We start from the raw sequence: 23,479 nt of genomic DNA, 5'->3' as shown, positions 1-23,479 counted from the left end.
AATGGACTGTGACAGAAAAAGAAAACACATGGGGATGAAGTTAAGAATGAGATCTATTTGACTGTAGAATAATTTCTCAAGACCAGGGCCAGAATGCATTTAGGTCGAACCACTAGCAATTCCCTATGTACAAAGAAGGAATGGTCATGCATTAGCACCAAGATGGACAAGGTAAACCCAATAGGTTTTTCTATATATAACATCTAGGAGACTGTGGTGGATATAAAGAAGTAACTGAGAGATCAAATTAGAGAGACAGAAATTAAAAAGCTCCTGGAGCGAGCAACTGAGTGACCTAGTACAAATGACAATGTGCACAAAGGGCACCAAGGAGGAGGCAGGAGAGAATTATCATCACAGTCTTAATGAGTATAATGATAACCAGGTAACACTTCAGAGGGAGATGACAAGGCCACAGAATGTGTATGGGAATTGAACTTAAGCACAGGGGAGTGGACTGAGCAAAGCCAGAATACCTTCTGCTGACTATTAAAACGATGGGCCACATTTGCTGCATAATATAATAATGAATCGTAATTATTGGCACATATTCTTCTAACAGAAGTATCTCACAGAGCTCCCCAAAAGGTGGGGCAGGCATGACAGTGACCCCTATAGCGAGTGCCAGGCAATTGCCTACAACAGAGTTGAAAACATTGATGTGATTTGGCTCCATGACGATAAGAACAGGCTCAAGAAACAGTAAACCCCAAGCAAGCCTGACAAGAGTCCCCCCCCCCCCCCGTCTCCCCCTTCCCGCTTCTCTCCCACCCCGCACGGTGCGGCACCTTGAAGCGTATGCACTGCTAATGCTGGCTCGCGGAGCCCCCGCCTGCTGCACAGAGGGACTAAGGAGCCGGGGTGAGGGAAAAGCTGGAGGAATCCTCTTCCATGCAATCCCACCACGTCATTTTGTTGGGAGGCAAACACGTGGTGCAGGGAGACCTTATAAATCTCCCTCTCCCTGCAAGATCGTGATGTTATCTGCTGGCAAAGTTTCCCTCTTCGCAAGGAAAGCAACGGGGCTCAGCGAGGGAGGGAGGGAGGCAGGCAGGCAGGCAGGAGGAGAGAGAGAGACTAACGGGGCTGCAGATAAAGTACAGCAGGAGCTGCGCGTTTCGGGCCGGGGGAAGCCCTGCGGATCGGGCCGTGCGTGGCAAGCACTGAAACCAAAGAGGGGAGAGGTGCCCCCGAGGGAGAAAGCGGCAAAGCACCTTTTCAACGCCCGGGCTCGCGACCCACAGGAGGGTGCAGCAGCAGCAGCAGCAGCAGCAGCGCCGGCTTGTTGACTGTGGCTTGGGTTGGCTTTTTTTTTTTTTGGAGGAAGAGGAGGGCGCCGGGGAAGCTGCACCGCAAGAGAGGGAGGCTGCTCGGTGCATGCAGCCCGGGGTGCCGGCGGCAGGCTCAGCACCGGAGCGCAGAGCAGAGCGGAGCTCACCCAGCCCCGCGGCGTCCCGGGCTCTCCCCTCGCGCACGTGGGCGCCCTCTGGCCGGCGGGGCGGCTCGCTCTGCTCGCGGTTGCAGCTCCGCAGCGCGCCGCCAGCCCGCCCGCCCCTGACATCGCCCCTCTCCCGTCCCGTCCCGTCCCGTCCCGTGCGTGGCGCTGGAGGAGCCCAGAGCAGAAGCCCGGAGCTGAGCGCCCGGCTGCCACCCGCTCGCCCTCCGGCTTCAGGCGCGCTGCTCACTGGCCAGCCCCGCCACCCCGGCTCGCTAGGGAAACTCCTCTGGTGCCCGGCGCCGCGGTGGGGGCTGGTTGAAATACCCCCTGAGTTTGTTCCGTTTGGAGGCTGAGGCAGAGGTAGCGACCTGCTTTCTTTGCAACTCGCCTGTATAACCCGGGGGCGTTTTTTCATTTGCACCCCCGTTGCCTTTTCCTGGCAACCCGGTTGCGTTTCCAGCCGCAGCTGCTTCCCCTCCTTTGCACCCCCGCCCATCCCCTTCTTTTTCAAGTCACTTTTTTGGGGACGCTGGGTTTAAACCCGAAAATGCACTGCTATCTCCTGAGCGTGGTGCTCACCCTGGATCTGGCCACGGTGGCGCTCAGCCTGTCTACCTGCAGCACCCTAGACATGGATCAGTTTATGCGCAAGAGGATCGAGGCGATCCGAGGACAGATCCTGAGCAAGCTGAAGCTCACCAGCCCTCCCGAAGAATACCCCGAGCCCGAGGAGGTACCCCCGGAGGTCATCTCCATCTACAACAGCACCAGGGACCTGCTGCAGGAGAAAGCCAACCACAGAGCCGCCACTTGCGAAAGGGAGAGGAGCGATGAGGAGTATTATGCCAAAGAGGTTTACAAAATAGACATGCTGCCTTTTTACCCTGAAAGTAAGTCCTCTGTGTGTGTGTATGTGTGATTTCACCCCGCAAGCCTTGGCAGTGGCCAGTGCCCTGAAATACCTGCCCCATGTATCATAACCCCCCTTATCTGTTCATTTCATTCCTCTTCTTAGTCCGTTTTTCATACTTTTTGGAGGGGGAAAAGGAGTCGGTTGCTTGCAGATCTGCTGTTACACACACACACACACACACACACACAAACACACACTCTCTCTCTCTCTTCCCTCTCTAAAACGACCCTATCTCTCTCCACAGCTGTTCTGTCCCTCAACCTATCCCTGCGGTTTTAAAAAAGGTATAAAAAAGAATTACAGGCTTCTTTCCCTCCCCCTGCTAACTCCCCAATCCACAGAACATCATTCTCAAGATCTCTACTTAAATTGGTAGGTAAGAAAGGACAACTGCAGAGACCTCCCTTCTGTTTTCAGTTTAATAGCCGCTGTTCCAATTAATGGTGCCTTTAATTTTATGTACAAAGAAGTTCCCCCTTCTGTTTAGTGTCAGGTTGCTGAAACCCCTCTCATTTTTCTGCCCTTTGCTATTTTTTTGAATGACAGCGATGATACACATCTCATTCTGAACAATAAAAGGGAAAAATGTTCTGTGCTGATATCTAATCAGATCCCACCTATAATGAATGCAAATCATCATAACATGCCTCTTTGTTTTGGTCGTGGTGGTGGGTGTGCAGAAAAGCATAAAACTCCTTAAGAAAAAGGTAAAAGCTAGCTGCTGATGCCAAGGAAGGTTAAATACCAGAGAGAGAAAAGAATAACTTCACCATCAGGGTATCCAAAACTCCAGTGCCTAATCTTTTAATTTCCCTCCCTCTTCCCCCACCCTCCACTTGATGCCCTATATATTTGCTGTCTGTTTTTGAAAAGTACATACCTCTTGCTTAAATAGATAATGTAGCCATCTTGGTAACTTTATCCTAGAGTTTCTAATTGCATTTTCTTTTATTTATTTTTAGTTTAACAAGTTGTAGCTTTAGGACTTGCTGTGTCTTGCATGTGATAGTCCCATGATGCCAGCCAAAGTGTCTGAACCCCTCTCTTTGCAGCTGCCTTTTTCTTCTTTTACTGTTGAATGACACCATCAGGTACAGGACACCCTCACAGTCAAAGCCATTTTATTATTGTAATTACAATAACAGCTAGGATAAATATACTCCACCCTTGTTACCCTCAGGGAAGGAAGATTCTTTTACGTATATTGGAGCCAAGTGGATATACGCAAAAGGTTCAATGTAATTTGTAGCAATAACATTGAGACAGAACGTGGAACTCATGGCACTTTTCCTTCAAAACACACCCCCATTGCCACACCACCCTTGCTGATATTTTGGTGAAAGTCCGAATTTTGTTTTGAGACCCAACACCTCATGCCCTGAGCCTGGTAGCAAGTATTTACTAACAGAGGCCATAGAAAGTAGTAGCAACTCCTTGATATATGGGTTTTTGAAGGCATTGATCCTGACCACAGATTTGCCTCCTTTTCCCCCCCAAAGAAAATCACACAAAGAACTACTACTATAAAATCCAGCCGTATACTTGTCTGAAGTGTGTGACATCAAAGTTGACAAAAGAGGGTCTATTTTTTAAATATTGTCAAAAGCCAGAGCGGTACTAAAGTATCAGCAGGGGTTTTGGCAGCCTAAAGTAGACTGCAGGTATCTACCAACAGAGTGCATCAGAAGTTTGGGATCAGAAGGCCATTTAGCAACAGATCCAATACTACTGTGCAAGTGCCGTGGCTAACATCATAGTAAGTAGGTTAACTGTTTTTCCACTGCTCTCTAGTTATACTGGATTGAGTGAACCTTTCCAAAATAGACAGAAAGGAGGGAATTGCTCCACCATATTTTAAACAAACAAATTGAAAGTGCAGCATTGGCTGCTATATGCACTTTCTCCTAGACTTCACTGAATAATTTTCATAACTCTGCAGTTCCTGATCCCGCTAGGACAGTGATGAGGAAGGAGAAGGAGATCAATATGAATGCATTGAAGGTCAAAAGCTGCTGAGATGAAGGCATGGGAAAGATCAGTGGTTGAGTTTTTAACCACAAAGTTGTTAGCGTTCAGTAACTGACTACAGCCCAAGTATTACAAATATGCTCTAATTATACTCATAGTCAGCTATATATCACTGCAGATTGCTGATAGGTCTTTGTGAGGCATTTTATACAGTTCAGACTAAATATTTTTAGCAATGAGGAGATGTAAAAGGAAAACTATAAGAGATATTGTATATACCCTAAGGCATATTTTGTCTTTAATATTATCCTTGGCCAACTGTACTATATAAATACAGTAAATATGAATAGAACTGGCAAGATGCCAATCTCCTGGGATGAATTTTAGTCAAGAAGGTATTTATGGGATATAAATAATACTGTGTCAACATTTAAAGAAGGGATCTGATTAGTTTTGAATTTATTCATATTAATCTTTTCACATGCTGTTAGTTTAAGGCTCAAAGTAAAGTTATGCTAAGGTTTACTGATAGTTTGCACTGAGGGAATAAGGGGGCATCTGGCATCTGCTTGACAGTCCATTTGAGGTTAAAGACACTTGTAGTCAGAATATATGTGGAAATTCAGAGAGTCAAAGAATAATAGACCCATGTAGACAATAGATTGCAAAATTAGTGTCACAAAAATAATATCAAGAAGCTTCGGAAACTCAAAAAGCAGTTGAGCTTTGGTTTGTGCAGCAATCCCCATGTATCTTGTTTTGAGTTAGGTAATAAAAGTCCAAACAGTCAGTAATTGAGTTCTTTTACAGAGATTGAATGTGAAATCTAAAGACAGTAGATGATAGAATGCTTGAAAACTCTATGCCTAGAAAGAATTATCTTTTGAGTTCCAAAGTTCTGGTTTTATTAAAATGGGGTCATATTAGAAGATAATTTTGTCTCTGGGATAAAATTGCTGATTAGACAGGTTCTGATATTTAAATTGGATGTTTATTTCAACTTAGTGATGGCAAACATTGCATTGTTAATCTGCAGATATGTAATATCAGTACAGTTATAGATTGCAAATAATAATAATCTGACATATCTGAGACATTTATTATACATACATATAATTAACAAGGCATGTTTTCAGGGATTTGGAAGGCTTATTTGTGGTAAACATATAAAGGCCCAATTCGGTATTCCTTATTCATCTAAAACTCCCATTACAGTCAGTAAATTAGTAAAATATGATGGACTGGGCCCTATGAAAGTAAGTGATCACTTTGAGTATTCTATCATCTTTGGAGGAGGTGGGGATAAAATATACAAAGCCCTGAAAAATTACAATTTCTTTTCTTGATAGTTGTTTCACATTAATGTTATACTAATATTATACAGACCCCACTCCCCGCCATGAAGCCAAGCTCTTGCCTATATGTCAGTTTTATGGGAGTTATTGATGTGACTTATCTTTCAATGAACTCTATAGCATGAATATTGTATTACATAGACTGTCATTCTGCTGAGTATTTCCCTAATGAAAAAAAAAAACCTATATAAACTGGCTGGGTACAAGGCCATGCTTCTGTTTTATGAACAAGGAGTTGATTTACCAGTGATTATGTGCATGTGGACTTCTTGTCTTCAGAATAATTGAGTTACTAGTACAGTGGTGGCTATGCCTCCCCTTCACTGATTGCATCATTACCAAATGTTAACATCTACTGATGTGCAGCTCACGTGTGTTTTGCATTTAGCAGAGCCCAGAACTTAATCTTTCAGGATTTTCTATTTTGTTAAAAATATGGAAGCATTCTCAAAAGGAGTATATTATTTTAAACCTCCCAACTGTGTTGACCCAGTGGCCTAGCTGTGGTGCTTAGCACCTCCCTGGAGTTTGATTCCCTATAGTCTCTTGTCAGGAATTTGGAGTACTGGTGGAGGCTTCTAGTAGGGTAGAGGGAAGGTGGTGGGAACGATGCCATGTGGCTTAAACACGAGTAGCATTCTTGAGTCCTCCTCTGCTCGTTAGATCCAAGAAGTTGTCGGTGGATTTTAAAAGGGGCACGATAATATTATGAACAATGGTATCATTTGTAATTATACATACTGAGTGGGGTAATCAAATGTCTTGCTTCGCTGCATAAGCTGATCACCATAGGAGTCAGGAAGGGATCACTCCTCCCACGTGTACCCTCATCATACAAATAGCAAAGTGCATTCTGGGTGTTTTTCGCTTTCTTCTGAACCATCAGGTATTGGCCATGGCCAATAGTAGAGTACCAGATTTGGGAGCTCAGTAATCTGATCTGGCATGGTAAATCCTGTTACTATCTGACTTGAGGAGAGGGAGACTAAAGAAAATAAATATGGAAGGAACACCTTAGGCTCTTAGAGGGGTCCAAAAGACCATCCAGAACAACAAAAAGAAACAAAACAAACCCCCCCTAGGACCAAAATCCTGAAGCCCCGTCTCAGTGCCTACTCATACAAAACTCCCATTGACATCTTTCTTAAAGAGATACCATCATCTTGGAATCTAGTCAAGTTTTTAAAAAAGTAAATTTTCTGGTACTCCACCCAGCCCCTACTCCTCTGCCAGTTTGGGGTTTTACAGTCACAGGTGACAATTTTTAGATGTTTTTCTGTCTTCTGCTTCTGTGTGAAAGACCCACATAAATAAAGGAGGAAACTGACTGACTAAAGTGCCAATCATGCAAGTGACTATATAGATGGAACCCTATACCCACATGAAGTTTCTTTGGCTTCAGACTGTTATAGTATCAAGGTGCAAATGGCTACAGAGGGAAGAGAGCAGACTGACTATTCTCAAAGTGCTGTCAAACACACAATGTAAATAAACTGAAAAAAACTAAGACAAACTATTTGCTTTCACTAACCTCTGTCAGTCCTAGTCATTTTAGGTGTCACTTGTAAGGACAATAGGTAACATTTTTTCATAGGCTGATGTTATCACTTTAAACTTGGGACTCTTGCATGTATAAGAACTGAGCAAAAGCTAAACAAGGGCGCTAGGATTTGTTCTTCAGCGAGAAACACGTGTACAGCTTTAAGGATGTGAATAGTCCCATTAACATTTAAAGCTTAAGTAGCTTGCTGAACTGGGACCTGATTTTGTGGGACATTAGCAGAGGTATGAACAGAGTTTTGGAGCCAGGCAGCTGAAATCCCTCACAGCGCTTAGAAAATGTATTGCTAAACATCAGGACCAGTAGCAGAGGCAAGATTTGAAAAGTCTTTTTCAGAAAAAAAAAAGTTTTTTGTTCATTATCTTTGTTATCCTGAAGAGTCTCTTCCAGATAGGCTGACCAGACAGCAAGTGTGAAAAATCAGGACAGGGGGCCTGGGATAATAGGAGCCTATATAAGAAAAAGCCCCAAATATCGGGACTGTCCCTATAAAATCGGGACATCTGGTCACCCTACTTCCAGTTGGACAGCTTGCTTTCTTTGTTTATGCAAGTGTCTCTATGCTAGAAATGCTTCCACATTACAGATTAAGAGGAAACTCCCAGCACATCTTGACAAAACAACTCATTAGTAAAGATGCACAAATGTTTCCATTCCCATTGTGAAACCATATGCTATACATATAAACAGGCAGTTTTTAGCCTGGGAATTATATGTTCTCCAGGTATTATTTTAATTTAATAATATGTTATGGATGCTGAACAGATTTGTTTAGACTAAAAAGTTTGCTTCAGTCATTTGTACAGAGTATGTTTGCATCCTGCCTACAACCACAAACTGTTGTGTGTTTCTTTTTAAATCTATGATATCCACAAGTAGGTGCCTAACTGCAACATTGCTATCAATTTGCTTCCTGGAATGGTCTGGCTAAAGCAGCTACGTTTCCTCTTGAAACAACTCCTCCAAAAACATCTACACTGTCCTTGCTGTTCTATAATAACTGAGGGAAAACCCAGCAGTGCAAAAATACAGCTGAATGGGGCAGAAGAGAGTAAAGGAGAGGGGGAAAGGGTTCAAAGGCCACAACTCTGCATAAGGGGGCAGGGAGCACATTCAGCACCAGGCGCCATATCCCCCTTCCTCCCAATGTAAGCTGCAGGCTCTGTGGGAATGAATGAGTGAATGATGGTGCCCTCTAGTGGCTGGCAGAGAGGAGAAGGGACCTACTATTATAATTACTACAGGAGTTCTCCTTTAGCTCATATGACAGCGGGCGGGGCTTTTGGATGTGAATGACTGGGTGTATACCTCTGGGGGGTAATGGCTGAGGTTTTTTGTTACATACAGTAGGAGCTCTGCAAGTTGGTTCTGAACTGGAAAGCACCTTCGCTGTGCAGTACGATGGCCTCCAAACCTAGTGGAGTTCCAAGTGGAAATCTGCTTGGGCTTTCTCACTGCTTGTTGAAGTACAGTATTGACTTCCCCCAGGGGAAGAAGCCTGTGGCTGTTGCGTGAGCCATATAATGTATCTGAGGAGAAGGGTCTGGCAAGCAGTGCAGATAGACTCTCTCATACCCCAAGGCCCAGAGGGAGACACCTGGATTTCCCTGTGGATTCCCATACAGTGTGAAGTTTGCACCTGGAATGCCATCCTGTGGATACTATCCCATGTTCCCACCCTAGGGAAGAAAGCCCTGTAGCAATCCTGTGAGTTTGAACTGGTGGGATTTTCAAAACATCTTTTCCCATCATGCACGTTTTCCTGCAAGAGGGGAAGGTATGCCCCTAGAAACAGAAATTTCCTATGATTGTGGTTGCATGATGCACAGTGAGGTGCATTGAAACTATTCTGGATTTTCAGTACAGACCTCATCTTACTCCCACTGAAGTTAATGGAAGTTTTGCCCCCAGGCTAAGCTCTTTGGGGCAAGGTCTGTCTCTTTGCTCTGTGTTTGCAGAGCACTTAGGACAGTGGGTCCTGGTCCGTGACTGAGCCTCCTAGTCAGTACTGCAATACAAATAAATAACAATCATAGTTTTAATGTGGACAAGATTGCACCACATATCCCAATTCCCTAGGACCCAAAAGTAATTGAAATCAATAGGAATCTTTCCATGGACTTCAGTGAGCTTTGGATCAGGCCCAATATGTTATATTTCCCTTGTATTATTAAAACTATTATTCATTTATTTATAAATTCATTTGCTTTCCTTGCATGTAGAAGATACTGCTTTTCAGACAAAAATATAGGGCAGGCTGAGTGAAAATATTGACTAGTGCATTATATTTCAGCAAACACTGTAGCAAACAAAACAAAAACGGGGGGGGGGGGGAAGGAGAGAGAAAGAAAATGTTGTGACTTTGACCTTGGCTCTGTTTGTTTGGCTCCTTCCCACCATATCTAACCCACACTACTCTGACAAATACTGCATCTGTCTTGACAGGCTAGTTCACAAATAACCATTCATTCATAACTCAGGGCTGTTGTAAGAATGTCTGTTTGTTGCTTAATCTGACGACTGTGAATTCGAACATTGGCTTTGAAAAAAGGACCCTACAAAATGACCACAAGTCCAGTCTGACTTCACAAAAACAAAGAGGGAGGTCTTGCTTGAAAGAGTATACTACACTTTTTAAATTTATTTATTTATTTATTTAAGAGCATTAATACATCTATTGTTGCCAAAGCCCAAATTGGAATGTTCTGGGAAAGATAATTTAATTTTAAACTGCTGGACTCATTTCAATGATGGTAATTTCAACACTTCCTGGGGAAAGTCTATCAGTGATTATTATATGCACACAAAATGCAGCAGTAGATCTGTCATTCTTTCCATTTCAGTTCTTCACTCGTATAAATTCGTTATTTTTCCTCATTTGGCCAGTGTCAGTGTCTTGTGTTTTCACTGGCTGCGTCTCATTCAAACCCCTGCCTTGAATTTTAAAAGGCAAGCTAAGTGCTGCTGAAGTTTCCTTTTCTTATTTGTTTTTGTTTACATTCAGCCTTTGCAATTCAGTAGCTAGCTCAGCTAAAGCAGAGTGTTGGTTAAATCATAGAGACGATTGAGGATTGAGGAATCAAATATGGATTTTTTTCCTTTAAAAAAAATTGGGAGTGAACTTTGTGAAGGTGAAAAACTGATAGCCCCGTGTCTTGTTGTTTGTTTGTACAGCTCCTGGCACAGTGGGCCCTGACCCATATGAGTGTTAAACAATAATAATGAGCCCAACATTCAGTGAGCAGATGCTGCTTTAAGCTCTCCAGCCTGCACATGTCTGCTAATGCATCCCAAACCTGACCTACAATAGCCCTTGTTATTTCAAAGCTTGGCTGCTCCTGAGCAGACGCTGCCCAGTGTGCTGTACGGATTGGTGTTTTTGTGCTCTGAAAAAACAGGCACTGAGGACTAGCTGAAATGACCAAGAGTTCTAACGGGAAGAGTAATACGTAGCAATTTTATAGCAGTTTAAGTCTTCAAAGTGTCATGTAAATATTAAGGCACAATTTCCCCCTCTTTAGGTACAGAGGAGTTGAAATACTGGCCAGAAGTGGCTGGCAAGCTTGGAATGGTGAGAGAGGGATCTAAGTCACCACTGGTCATTAGAGAATATAGGAAGCTGCTTGTCCATTTTCAAACCCTACTTGCTCATAAGAATGAGGCAGACCAACAAAGCTGAGAAACACTCCTGTGAACATAGCACCAGCTATTTCTCTTGGATCTTAATTGCAGACTTCCACGTTTATGAGGTTTTTCAGACTGGAGTCAACTCCAGCTAACTCTGCGCAACCTCATATTTAATGAACATACAGTCAACAAAATCTTTAGCGACTAGGAGCTAGTTTGTGAAGGTGACAATTTGCACCCCTTGACCACATGCCGGCCGGAGCAGCTTCAACAGGAGACATTCACCCTTGGGGAAAGAAAGGCAGCTATATTACTGCCATCCTTCATCAGGATGGGCACTTTTAAACTGGGGCTGCATAGGAGCTCTGCCAGTGGCTGTTGCCTAGGAGATATGTTGGATCGGTGCATATCCTGGGTGCTCTGGTCCTACCCCCTCACCAGCTGATCCTGCCCAGTTTGTGAGCTGCTGTACTGGCTCCAGACTCCTAGCAGAGTAGGGGATATAGGTGGCTTGCACCATTGCTTCCCTTCCCTGAGCTCAAGTTCTTTGCAATGTGCCCTTTAGATACAGAGTTCTGCATTAAGATATGCAGAAAGATGCTTGCACATTTTCTTTGTCCCTCCTGTTACATATTGACGTAATGTAGAGCGACAGAATATTGCAACAAACAGCATGTAGAGCACTAGGTATGTCAGCCTGGGAATAAGTGCCACCTTTCTTGAAGAAATCCACTGATCTGATGGTGTTACCAACCAAGAGGCTTATATTCAGGATCTACATTTTGGGCAGCTGGATATCTAAACTAGCAGTTAGATGTCTTTACAATGGACTTGTACCAAAACCCTGGGTCCGAGCTCTCTCAAAAGTTGAATCTGGATCCAAATGTGGCAGGTTATGTCCATCTTTATGTCTGGGAGTGAGTCAGTTGGAATTTTCACACCCCCCCCTTTCTTGTGAACAGAAGACCCAGCAAAGATGCAGAAAAAGAGATCTTTAAATAGATTGACCAATGGCTGAGTCACAACAAGTATCACGTGTCTAAGGGAACATTACACCCTTCCAAATTGGGGTCCTGTCTTAATCCACTTTAGTGGGAAAGTTCTCTTCCTCCTGGTGGTAGGGTATTTGTTATGGTAGGGCTGGAAAGAGTTCTGTCTAATCCACACTTACCACAAGACCAGCTGCACATGTGATGCAGCTAAGTCCCTGAACTTTTTGCTTCTACATGACTGTTGAGAGTCTGTACTACTGATTTAGAGCCTGACCCAAAGCCCACTGAAATCAGTGGGAGTCTTTCCATTGACTACAAAGGGCTTTGCATCAGGCCTATGATGCTTTACCCTCGGTTTAAAAAAATAACCGAATTTTCAAGGTATTTTTGGACATTTTTGTAATGTGGCTCCTTGCCTTTGATGAATTGCCATCCAAGCTGTTCTTCTGTATAAGGCTTTGTAAAAAGCTTTAAAAATAAACTACACTGTAGCTTATTGGTAGCAGCATTTGATAGCAGATGTCATCTGGTAGCAGCATATGGCAGCAATATGGCAAGAGCAAATGATTACAGAATACAGAGTATTAGGCATGAGTTTCTGTCCTGTACCTCTCAGGTATTCCACCCCCGCCTCCAAGAAATGACAATCTGACCATGAAGACCTGGCAAATAAACACGCTGTAATACATTACTATCATCCTCCCTAAAGCCAGTTCTAGTCTAGAAGCTAAGGGCTCCATATCTAAAAGTCTCTCTACAGACAACTGTAAAAATCCAAACCTTAATACACATAGCAAGCAAGATTCTAAAGGCTGCAAATAAGAATCTGGTAACTCAGCAAGCAACCCAGAAAGAAAGGCCAGGGCTAAGCCAACAAGGTCCTTTTATATTATTTGCAAAATCTTAAAGTCAGTCCTGAATGGAGCTGGAACCAGCAGAGCGACTGCTAAAAGCATCAGTTTTTGAGTCAACTAGCTGCAAAGATATATGCTGAATTTACAAGCTGGAAAGCAAAGGAGTTTGGGAACAGGAACTGTGCTAATGGGATGGAAGTGAATGTGGTTTTATATAGTGCCTCTTGCTTGAGGTGTCACAAAGTGATGAGTTAAATATTTGGAGGTACATTCTGATCTCAGTTACATAGATGAAAACTTGGAGTAAAGCCATTGAAACCAGTGAAGTTAATCCAGATTTTCACTGGAGTCGTGGAGATCGGAGTTTGTCGAGTGAGTGATTCGGCAAATGGAGCCGTCACTGTGGATGGGATTTTCAAAGGAGCCTAAGGGAGTTAACTATCTAGTTCCCATCAAATTGCAATGAGATTTGGTCCCTTAGGCCCCCTTTGTAAATAGCAGTCCCCTGTACAGATGATAGATCAACAGAGGAACCTGCATACTAAGAGTTTATCCTGCTTTCTTAAAAACACAAACAAAATCAGTGAGAGCTCAGCAGCCTTCAGAGGAAAAAAGGAGGGGGCTTGGTATAACCTCTTGTCCAAAGGAAGCCCCCACTACTGCAGTACTTCCTGTGCCTGATCAGGGTCAGCCTGGAGTATGTGCCCAAATACCCTGGAGTAGGAATTAAAGCCAAAGGGTCTGATTCTCATTTACTCCTTTACACTGTCAGAGTGGTGTACATGACAATCAGACCCACAATCTTCTACTTCAAAGGCTTGCTTACTAATGGAGCCATAATGCCACCTGATTTGTGCAGGTGCCACTGAGAGGAGCAGAGACAAGAGATTCTGCTCAGAGCATATATTTCCAGATCTGGCTGCATTTTTAACTAAATAACTAACTGATAACTTGACTGTGTGGTAGTTGAGGAGTGGCTGTGTGTTAACATAGGATCCAGTAGGGTTAAATGCATTGACCTAGGTTTAGAGCAGGGGTCGGCAACCTCTGGCACGCGGTTTGCCAGGGTAAGCACCCTGGCGGGCCAGGCCAGTTTGTTTACCTGCCACTTTGGCAGGTTCGGCTGATCGTGGCTCCCACTGGCTGTGGTTCACTGTCCCAGGCCAATGGGGGTGGCGGGAAGCTGCAGCCAGCACATCCCCCGCCCACGCCGCTTCCCGACGCCCCCATTGGCCTGGGACGGCGAACCACAGCCAGTGAGAGCCGCGGTCAGCTGAACCTGCCGATGCAGCAGGTAAACAAACTGTCCCGGCCCGCCAGGGTGCTTACCCTGGTGAGCCGCGTGCCAGAGGTTGCCGACCCCTGGTTTAGAGCCTAGCATATATCACAGTAATTATGAATTTATTGGGTTTATCCTATTTTCCATGGGTAAAATATTGAAAGGTGTCCAAATGACTTAGGACCCTAAATCCTGGTTTCAAAAGCGACTTAGGCACTTCAGAGCCTAAGTTCTGTGGGCATCATTGTGGAGGCTAATTTTGAAAATTTGGTTCATTAGCTCATCTTGCTCATCTGCCTGCCAATGTAACATTGTTCCTTACAGAACAGTTGCTAGTGCTGTGTCCAGTGTAATACTATATGGAAGGACCCAATGTTGGTATCCAAAACTGTTGTTAAAGAATAGATGTGATCAGAGACATCCTGCCCTCCAGTATATTTGCAGTACAGAATGAAAGATACGTGTGGCAGGGTGAATCAAATTTGACTCCTGGTTATGGGCTTAGGGTGCAGTTTGGGAGCAGGGAAAACTTCCATTATCTCCAGTGGGACTTTGGTCTGTATAATGACTGCAGTATCAATTGCTACACGGTTAGAATTCTACAGGTTGGTTTCAAAATCTTGTAGTTAGAGTCTTATTCCTTTTTAATATCTATAGGTTTTCAGAGTATAGTTTATTGCTAGGACTTTCAAAAGTGCCTAAAAGAATTAGGCACTCAATACAGGTGGGTGCCTTTAAGGTCACAGGCCAGATTGATTTCACCCCATTCACATTTATAGAACTTGCCAGTGAAGGGTCTCACATACTAACAGAGTCTCACATATTAACAGTGTAAAAAATATTTCACATTGGCTAAAAAAGTTGGGATTTAGTTTTGTTTCTAGTTACTACGTGTTGGTTCCTCCTCAGGTTTGACCTTAGGTGGCCACATCCCTATGCCTCACCTGGGCTGTCCTGTGCTGATTCAGCAGCTTGCAGGCTGGCTCTGTTTCTCCCAGTAGCCATTCTACCAGGGTGGAAAGAAACCCACACCCAGAATACTCTCCCCACCCACAGCTGCTTGGACGTCACAAATAACCTTAAGACCTATGCTTCATGAATCCTAGCTGCATACTGGTCTGATCTGATCATTATTTGTTCATTATTTGACCTGAAGAAGAGCTCTGATGGACTCAAAAGCTTGTCTCTTTCACCAGAAGAAGTTGGTCCAATAAAACGTATTACCTCACCTACCTTGTCTCTCTTGTATCTGGGGACCAACATGGCTACAACAATGCTACAAACATTTTTTTCACTGACAGATCAAATGGCTGCGTATTACACTAGCGTTAAATAATAGACGAGTGCCTACTTGAAATTTTGTGGTTACTAAATTTGTACTTCAAGGCATTAGACTTGAAAGGTCTGTTAGTCACATCTTAGGGCCAGTTCATTCAGATACCTCACTCTGAAATTTTAAAAAGAGTAATTTCACCACTCCAGGAGTTAATATCATTAGTATTATCCAGCAGTTTATTCTGAGGTTTATTCCTGGTTGATAATTCAAAATCATTCTGTGCATTTCCCGTCCTAATTTGCAAGCATTGCTTTCACTTTAATGATTGATGTGAGACGGAAAAGACATCAGAATTCCAATTCAATTAAAAACTTGCTATTTCTTCTGTCTCTGCCATTCGTCTATTATCCATTAGCTGGAGTATCTTTATCTTAACTATTTTAAATTGTATTGGCTGAGATTAGAATCTGTGAATTTCCACTCAATTGCAGTACAGATCAAAATGTCCAATTCTCTTTTTACTTTCTTTCCCCTCCCTTTATTGCACGTTTTCTCTCTGCATATTTCCTGTTTTTCATGTTTCATGTTTTTTGTCTCTAGAGCAAAAGGTTGGACTGTCCAACCTGCTTTTCTTGAAAATGACTTGCTTTCATTTCCTTCTACAGCCAGGGAATAGTTTAGAAATTCTGTTCTCTGAGCCCCAGGCTAAGTGTCAGAAGCCAGCTTCAGGGCTTGCCAAAGGAGCAGGAGTTGTTCCTGGCAGGGGTGGGGCTAGTGGAACAGGATCTAAACCGTGGGACTCGCTTTCATCTCCTCTCTACAAACCAATGCAGAAATTTGCTGACTACTTTTAAATCTTTCAGGCAGGATTGATGGGCCATTGGGGCCCTCTGTTTAAAGTAAAACAACCTACTATGATAGATAGTAATTGAGTAAAAATATACCATAATTAGTCTGTGCTGGGGGAAGGCATCTAGCGTAAGAGTGAGTTACTGCATGCAGATTGTGATTTTGAACACTTGGTAAGGGAAAATGGGCTATTCTAAACAGCTGGAGCCATCCTCACTGTCACCTTCCATGAACTGCCTCTGTTCTCAGATACACACATGCTCAGAATTGTTCTAGTGAGAATAGGGCCTGTATTTCCCCCTCCATTTCAACATCCTGTATTTAGAGGCAGGGACAAACCCTAAAGCTCAGATTCACATAATTTTTTTCCCCAAAATTCAGGGGAAATTTGGATCTGTTGTTTTGGTTTGGCCATCACTGGTTTGCAGTGTGAAAGTATCAATGCTCAGAGTGAACCCTTCTGCTGGAAATAGTGTATTGGATAATGATGATGCTTCAAGATTCTTATAGTCCTTTGCAAATTGCAAGCATATTATATCAGTAACAACTTTACAAATATGATATATTTACAGACTACTGGTTCATAAGGTACAGAGTAATAAAAGTGTGACTTGCAGGACTGCTGGTAAGAGACAACAGAACTTTGTTTCCTAATGTCTCTCATCTGACCTATGTCAGGTTTACCTGGGTAGTCCCCCTGACACAGGACAGGGTCAGTATCAGGTGTTGTGTCCCACCCACTAAACAGGTACACAGTGCAAAAAAACCACTACTGTATACCTGCACTGTAGCTGGGACCATTCTGCTGCTAACATAAGTACTGAGAAGATGGGGGCATCGAGCAGCATCTGTCTTCTGCTAGACTCCTTGATTCATAGTAATCAGGTTTCAGATCAGGGCATAATATAAAAATGGCCCTGATGGAGAATCTTCTCCAGGCCTGTTATCTGTCTGCTGATACTGCTAGATCTCCATGTCTCAATAATTGCTCCCTTGCTCCTTAACTTTTTCCTGAGACCACTCAGAGAGATCTTGAGATGCCATAGACTCAGCTGTCACCCAACTCATCTGAATGTCTTCTCCAATGACTCAGCCTCTGCCATCACCAGGGACAGGTGCCCCAATGTCTATATGAAATCAGCAAAAGGATGAAGAGTTGTTAGCTCAATCTCAATTTAGGAAAGACAGAACCAGTGGTGGTAGGGAGTTGGAAATACTTTTAAGGAACTAACCAGTACACTAAAATCATCAGTGATCCAGAACATCACAGATCATCCAGGTGGTGCAAAGCCTTAGAGTCTTGCTAGAAGCCTTATTCTCTCTCGACATTCAGCTTGCCACAGTGCCGAGAAACACCTTCTTTGACCTTCACTTGACCAGTCAGCTGTGTTCACTCCTTTCGAGGGAGGACCCAGCCAAAGTAATCCAGGTTTTAAACATGCCCAGGTTGGAATATAGCAACTCAGTCTACTTAGGTTGGACACAACTGCTTCAGAAAGGCCAAAGCTGGTAGAGCATGTCTTACTGGTGGAAATATCCAATGCAAACACATCACATCTATGCTTTGTCAATTTCACTGGCTTCCCACATTTGCTTCAGTGGAAAGGTCAAATGCCTGGTTCTAATCTAGAAGGCACTTAATAGGCTGACATCTGTTTGTTTTAGAGACTGCCTTACCCTCCAGGAGATCCCAAGACATCTACCCTCACTTTACAGGGACCATGTAACTGGATAGGCCCAGATTCCAACAGTCAGCCAATGGCAACAAAGTATTCTTGATGGCAGGACTTTGTCTGTGAAACTTTGTGGCAGAAGAGGTCAGACAAAGTACAAACCAGACAGTGTTTAGATCAAGGTACACTTTTTTGATAAGGAATTGCTATTCTTAATAGTGCCCAGAGAAAATAATCCAAACCTCTACACAAGCAGTAACACTGTGCTCCAGAAAAATGGAGACAAAACCATTTATATTCTGGACTTTTATTCTTCTTAACTTTTTAAAGATACCCCAGTAATAGTGGTTATATAACCTCTCCTCCAAAAAACAAACAAATAGCAGACAGTAATATAGATAGGTACAGCCTCCCTCTGCAGATTATTTCGATCAGCTATTGCCAGATCAGGGAGTATGTGTAACCCACACATCTCCTGGATGTGGTGCTCTGTCCCCGCTAGTGTCACCAAGACCACTTAGAGATTAATGAGTCTGCTACAGACTAAGCTAAGGGCCATGTGGCTTTTAGCTCATGCAGTAGAGGCTCGTGCATTTAGCTCCAGAGGTCCCAGGTTTGATCCTACCTGCTGACGAGGGTCTGTTGGTGTTAAATATGCATCCCCTCCTCCATAGTTCTTGTCACAGAGGCCCTGCAGATTCACTCTTCTTTGATGTTGTGGAGGGGCCAAAATGGGAGGAACCACTTTCCACTCCGTATTGCAGCTGCTGGCTGAGGATTTTCTGGTGCGTGGAACCACATGCCAACCAGAATTTGGCCATGTATTTACAGGGATCATTTCACTCCAAACCTAAATGCAGCCAACTCCTTGGTAGAAATATGCTGCATCCATCTGTTGCTAACAACACTATCCAAGAGAGGCTTTAGGAGGTAAAGTGATGGATACCTTAATATATGCAGTACAGAAGCCCCAACTGAGATCAGGCCTCTGTTGTGCTAGGCACTCTAATATTCATAGTAAGAAACAGTTCCTGCCCTGACAGGCTAGCAGTTTAAATTGATGAGCCAGTGGATGCTCCATGATATAATCAGTTATGCAGAAGAAGAAACGAGCCTGTTCTAAACTGGAGACTTTCATAGCAGCTCAAAGATTTCTTCGTGCTGACAGTATTCATCATCCTGCAGCTGTACTAGTCCAATATACTAGTACTTATCTAGAGACCGACCCTACAGTAGAAACAGGGAATTATTTGTTAGAAATGTCACTTAACATTCAGTGTTACTGCTTTTTGCAGGGCCTGATTTTTACTACTTCTTTAACAGTGGCCAGATAGCTTCTAGTGATTGTTATTTCTTGTCAGCCGAGTGTGAGGTTTGCAAAGAGAATTTAGAATCTAGAGTATATTTCCCCATCAGGCTATAGCAGTTGCAATGTAGGTCAAACTTCTGGCTCAAACCGTTAGACAGTTTCGCTTTAGGCTTTTACTGCAGACCAGCAAAAGCAGGAAGTTCAAAATTAAGGATGAAATATCTCCAGTGACTCCAAAAAACACACAGTATAATGAACTCATTAAAACTCTGCCACCCTACTTGTGTTGAGTATAAGCTTATTCTATGAGTAATTCCAATGAAATCAATAGGATTACTCATGGAGTAAAGTACTACTCAGCCAAGTAAGGGGAGGGTGGTAAATTCTGGGCTTGAGAATGGGATGTCAGCAAGAATTTGGCACTGGGTTACTTTTATCACAAATTTACATTATTGCAAGATAGTTTTTTCAGTTTTATTTATACTGGAGTTCTTTATTTCTCTGAATTAATAGAAGTTATATATAAAGATATCACATTATTCATCCAAATAACAAAACTATATATCATGGTTTCCCAGGTAAATATATATATATATAGAGAGAGAGAAAGCATATTTTGTTACCAAGGCATATAATTTTTAGCCTGAGGAGCTGTTATTGTTGATTAGAGAGCTAACTCTAGTACAGTACTAGTAAATTTTATTTTCAGTGGATTATTTATCCAGTAAACTGTGGATGCCTCAAAGAAATATTGCCATATTTCGTTTATTACCTACTTAAGTGGCTATTAAATAGCACATTGGTATAACCCTGTCATTCACTGTGACTGTAATGGGAGTTAGGTGTGGCTAACAACTACAGCTTCAGGCTCATCCACAGTGGCTGCATATGCTCCAAGACAGGAAGGTCTGGTTGGTGTAATTCATAGCTGCAGATTCCCTGGCTGTGCCTGCTCTCCTCTCTTTCAAAGAACAGCCGCTGTACATGGGCTCTCGGCCAGCTGTCTGTACATACAGGTGAACTCCATTGGTTCTGCTGCCTCTTGGCCCATCTGTGTCTGCGAGGAAGACAGGTATCAGGAGCCCCCCTAATAGAAATATGTAACAAACAGTGACTGGGAAGAAGACGTTGCTGAGCATGTGTAGCATCTGATTTTCGAACGTGAACAGCTTGACCGTCATCATTTTTGTTTTGTTTTAAACGGCTGTCTGTAGTACAACACTTAGCAGTTCTTTAGTATCTTTCATCCCAGGATCTCAAAGCACTTTACAAGTGCACATGGGAAATTATGCGAAAGTGGGAGCAGTATAACTCTGCTCTGACTTCCAGCCTTGTGATTTTATAATTGTTTCCTCTTTGTTAAGGGCTAAGGATCTGATACATGTTCTCTAGAAAAACGGAAGCTCTTTCAGAATGATAGGGTTGGTAAATAAGATAATACATAAACTCAAAGAATTCCTTTTTTTTCCTGCCTCTGACCTCAAAATGAGCAAAAGAGTTTCTAAAGTAATTAATTTTCATTCATCTTCAAGAAGTCAAAGCCAAGTAGTATCATCTTCCTGACCTTATTCAATCAGTGTGCAGTGCTGGCCAGGGTTGCCATACTATCAGTAGGGTTTTCCAGAAACTGCCATCTTCTCAGATTTGTGCTTTGGACAAGGACTATTTCAGTTATGTTTGTACAGTGCCTCACCCAATGGGGTGCGGGTCTGGAAGCACCACCATCATTCAAATTATTATGATTTCCAAAACACCATCTCACTAGTGCTCTACATGTGTGGCCATGAGTATATTACTTCGCTAATGAACCTCCCTCTTTCACCTCTTCTGTGCTTCCCTTCATCTCAGCCTCCATCTCTTTGGCTCCATCAAATGCACCATCACTGCTGAACCTAGGCATTATCTAGCTTCCCGGACTCTTCAGGTGGGTGATAGGGGAGAGTGGTTCTATATATTTGGAATGGTTTAGGCAAGGGAGCATATATAGAACTGGCATTTTTCTAATCATCTGTTGTGTATCTAATCTGTTCGTGTTAATTGATATTAACTATATATTTATATTTTGTTTTTAAATGAATTGCATGCAGATCCTCAGCTGGTATAAATTGGCATAGGGGCGTCATATTTAATTCTGAAGCCAAATGTTTGTGACATAGTCCTAATACCTGGAGGACAGGGATTTATAAAGGAAGTGTTAACTTCTAACTTTGGGCCAAATTCCTCCTTTCCTTTGAATCTAAGGGCCCAATTTACTCTTATGGAAGTAGCAACAGTGTTGCTTTGAAACTGTTTCAAGGAGATCATGCTGAATTCAGCAGCTGTTTAAAGTGCCAGCTGTTGACTCAATAGTCTCTAACAGAATATGAGGACGGGCCTTGAACTAATCATGATCCCATAAGTGTAGGCCTGAAATATTAACATTGCATCACCCACAGCAAAGGGCATGTGCATTCTTTTGCGCATGCTTATAAACAGCAAATTGCCTTATCAGGAAAGAATGATCTAAATAAAATGTATAAGCACCTTTTATAATCCTAGACACGTCAATACAAGGGCCAACTTTCCTAAGTTCCGTTGTACACTTTCTTCTGTATCTGGTTTGACTTCTCAAACGGAGAGACTTCTATAAGATATTATTTGCAGATTGTCTTCTGTTTCCTGCTGTTCATAATAGATCCTTAATCAGGACCAAGATAGGGCAGGGAAACTACAAAATGTTAAACTTTTGTGGGGGCGGGAGTGTTGAGTGATGTAAGTACAAGTTGTTCATCACTTTGCTTCTAGAAGGCACTGAATATCCCTCTTGTTTTTTAAAGCAGAGCAGAGTTCAAATATATATGTAACAGAACATATAGATCAGAGAAGTTAGGGATAGAAAAGATCTAGTAGGACAGGTAGGCCATTTCCCTGCCAATGCTGGTGTGTGTTCACCTCAGTCCAGTCTGGTGGTAACTGTCTGAACCGATAGGCTAACTTTTCCTGCGGGACTATGATTAAAACTTTCAGAAGCAGCTTGGTGATTTAGGAACTTAAGTCCCATTTTCAAAAGTGACTTAGGCACTCATTGAAAGTGAATGGGACTTAGGCTTCTATGTCACTTAAGTGCTTTTGAAAATTGTACCCAATGTCTCACTGTCTGGAGATATTAGGTTTTCCTGATGTTCAACCTAACCCAACCTTAACCCAGTGCTTTTAGCTTCTCTTCCTTCTGCCTAACTGATCTTTCTGTCTATTCTATACTTACCACCATTGTATCTGAGTGCTTAAAAACGCCTGATAATGTTTTTGGCACCTTGTTAGCATTCACATGACAGTGCCAGAAATTATTCTAACAAACAAGATATGTTCCAGGGTAATGTTAATACTGCCCTAAATAAGCTCTCTTTTCTTGGTGTTTAGATGCTTCAGAGGTTTGTCAACAGTTACTGTGGCCCAGTATTTAGCTCTTGTCATTTTTCCTCATAAGCCAGATCCTCCTGCCCTCTAATCATTTTGTTGCTTTTCTCTGAAGTCTCTCCAGTTAGCCAGTATCTTTCTTGTAAGAGAAGCCCGGAACTGAATGCAATATTCTTGATGTGGCCACACTTGATTCACATAGGGCTGGTCTACACTACCGCTTAAGTCAATGTAACATGTCACTTAGGGGTGTGAAAAAGCCCTGAGCGACACAAGTTACAGCAACCTAAGCATTGTCCACACCAGCGCTGTGTCAGCGGGAGATGCTCTCCCGCCGACATAGCTTCCGCCTCTCGTGGAGGTGGAATAATCATGCTGATGGGAGAGCGCTCTGCCATTGGCACAGCGTGTCTTCGCCAGACACGCTACCATGGTGCAGCTGCATCACTGCTGCTGTGCTGATGTAGCACTTAAGTGTAGACTTGCCCATAGAAACAGCCTCCCTGCTCTGTGATGGGATGCCTCTGGGCATGCAGTCCAAAAGCACCTATTTTTTTCTGCTGCCACGTCAGATTGGGAATTCATCTCTAATCTGCTATATCCATTGTCAACTCTCTCTCTCACTACTTTCCCAGGTCTCTCCCTCCAGCAGAACACCAGTATTTTGGGTTATTTCTCCCCAGACATATTAACCTTCAGTTTAAACTTCATTGTTAATTACTCTGTTTTTACTCTCTCTAGGTTTCCATAAAGCTTTTTATATGCAGGGGCGCATGGGAGAACCTCTTGAAATGTTTATGCATACTGAAAAAAATCTTCTTCATGTGTTGTATTTCAAGAATCCCAGTGGCATTAGATGAGGTGTCTCAATGGCCTGTATGTAAGTGTCATTCTACAGTGTTACGTGATTCCTGTCATATGTATCAAGCTGGGTAAAGTGCATTCCGCAACCAAATGCATGTGTTGGAATTCTACTGTACAATTCTGCA

At 42.9% G+C, this 23,479-nt stretch overlaps 1 protein-coding gene across 1 annotated transcript in view; it reads left to right on the top strand.

Annotated features, from left to right (window-relative positions):
- The first annotated feature begins 1,033 nt into the window (after nt 1-1,033).
- Nucleotides 1,034-23,479, top strand: part of TGFB2 (transforming growth factor beta 2) — a 75,521-nt gene continuing 53,075 nt past the window's right edge. Inside the window, exon 1 of the mRNA XM_045008398.1 lies at nt 1,034-2,328. Within this exon, the coding sequence (XP_044864333.1) occupies nt 1,986-2,328 (343 nt within the window). The 5' untranslated portion in view covers nt 1,034-1,985. The remainder of the gene's footprint in view (nt 2,329-23,479) is intronic.

Source organism: Mauremys mutica, chromosome 3 (assembly GCF_020497125.1).
Source record: "Mauremys mutica isolate MM-2020 ecotype Southern chromosome 3, ASM2049712v1, whole genome shotgun sequence".
In the NCBI taxonomy this organism is placed as follows: domain Eukaryota; kingdom Metazoa; phylum Chordata; order Testudines; family Geoemydidae; genus Mauremys; species Mauremys mutica.
This window is presented reverse-complemented; position numbering and strand designations above follow the sequence as displayed.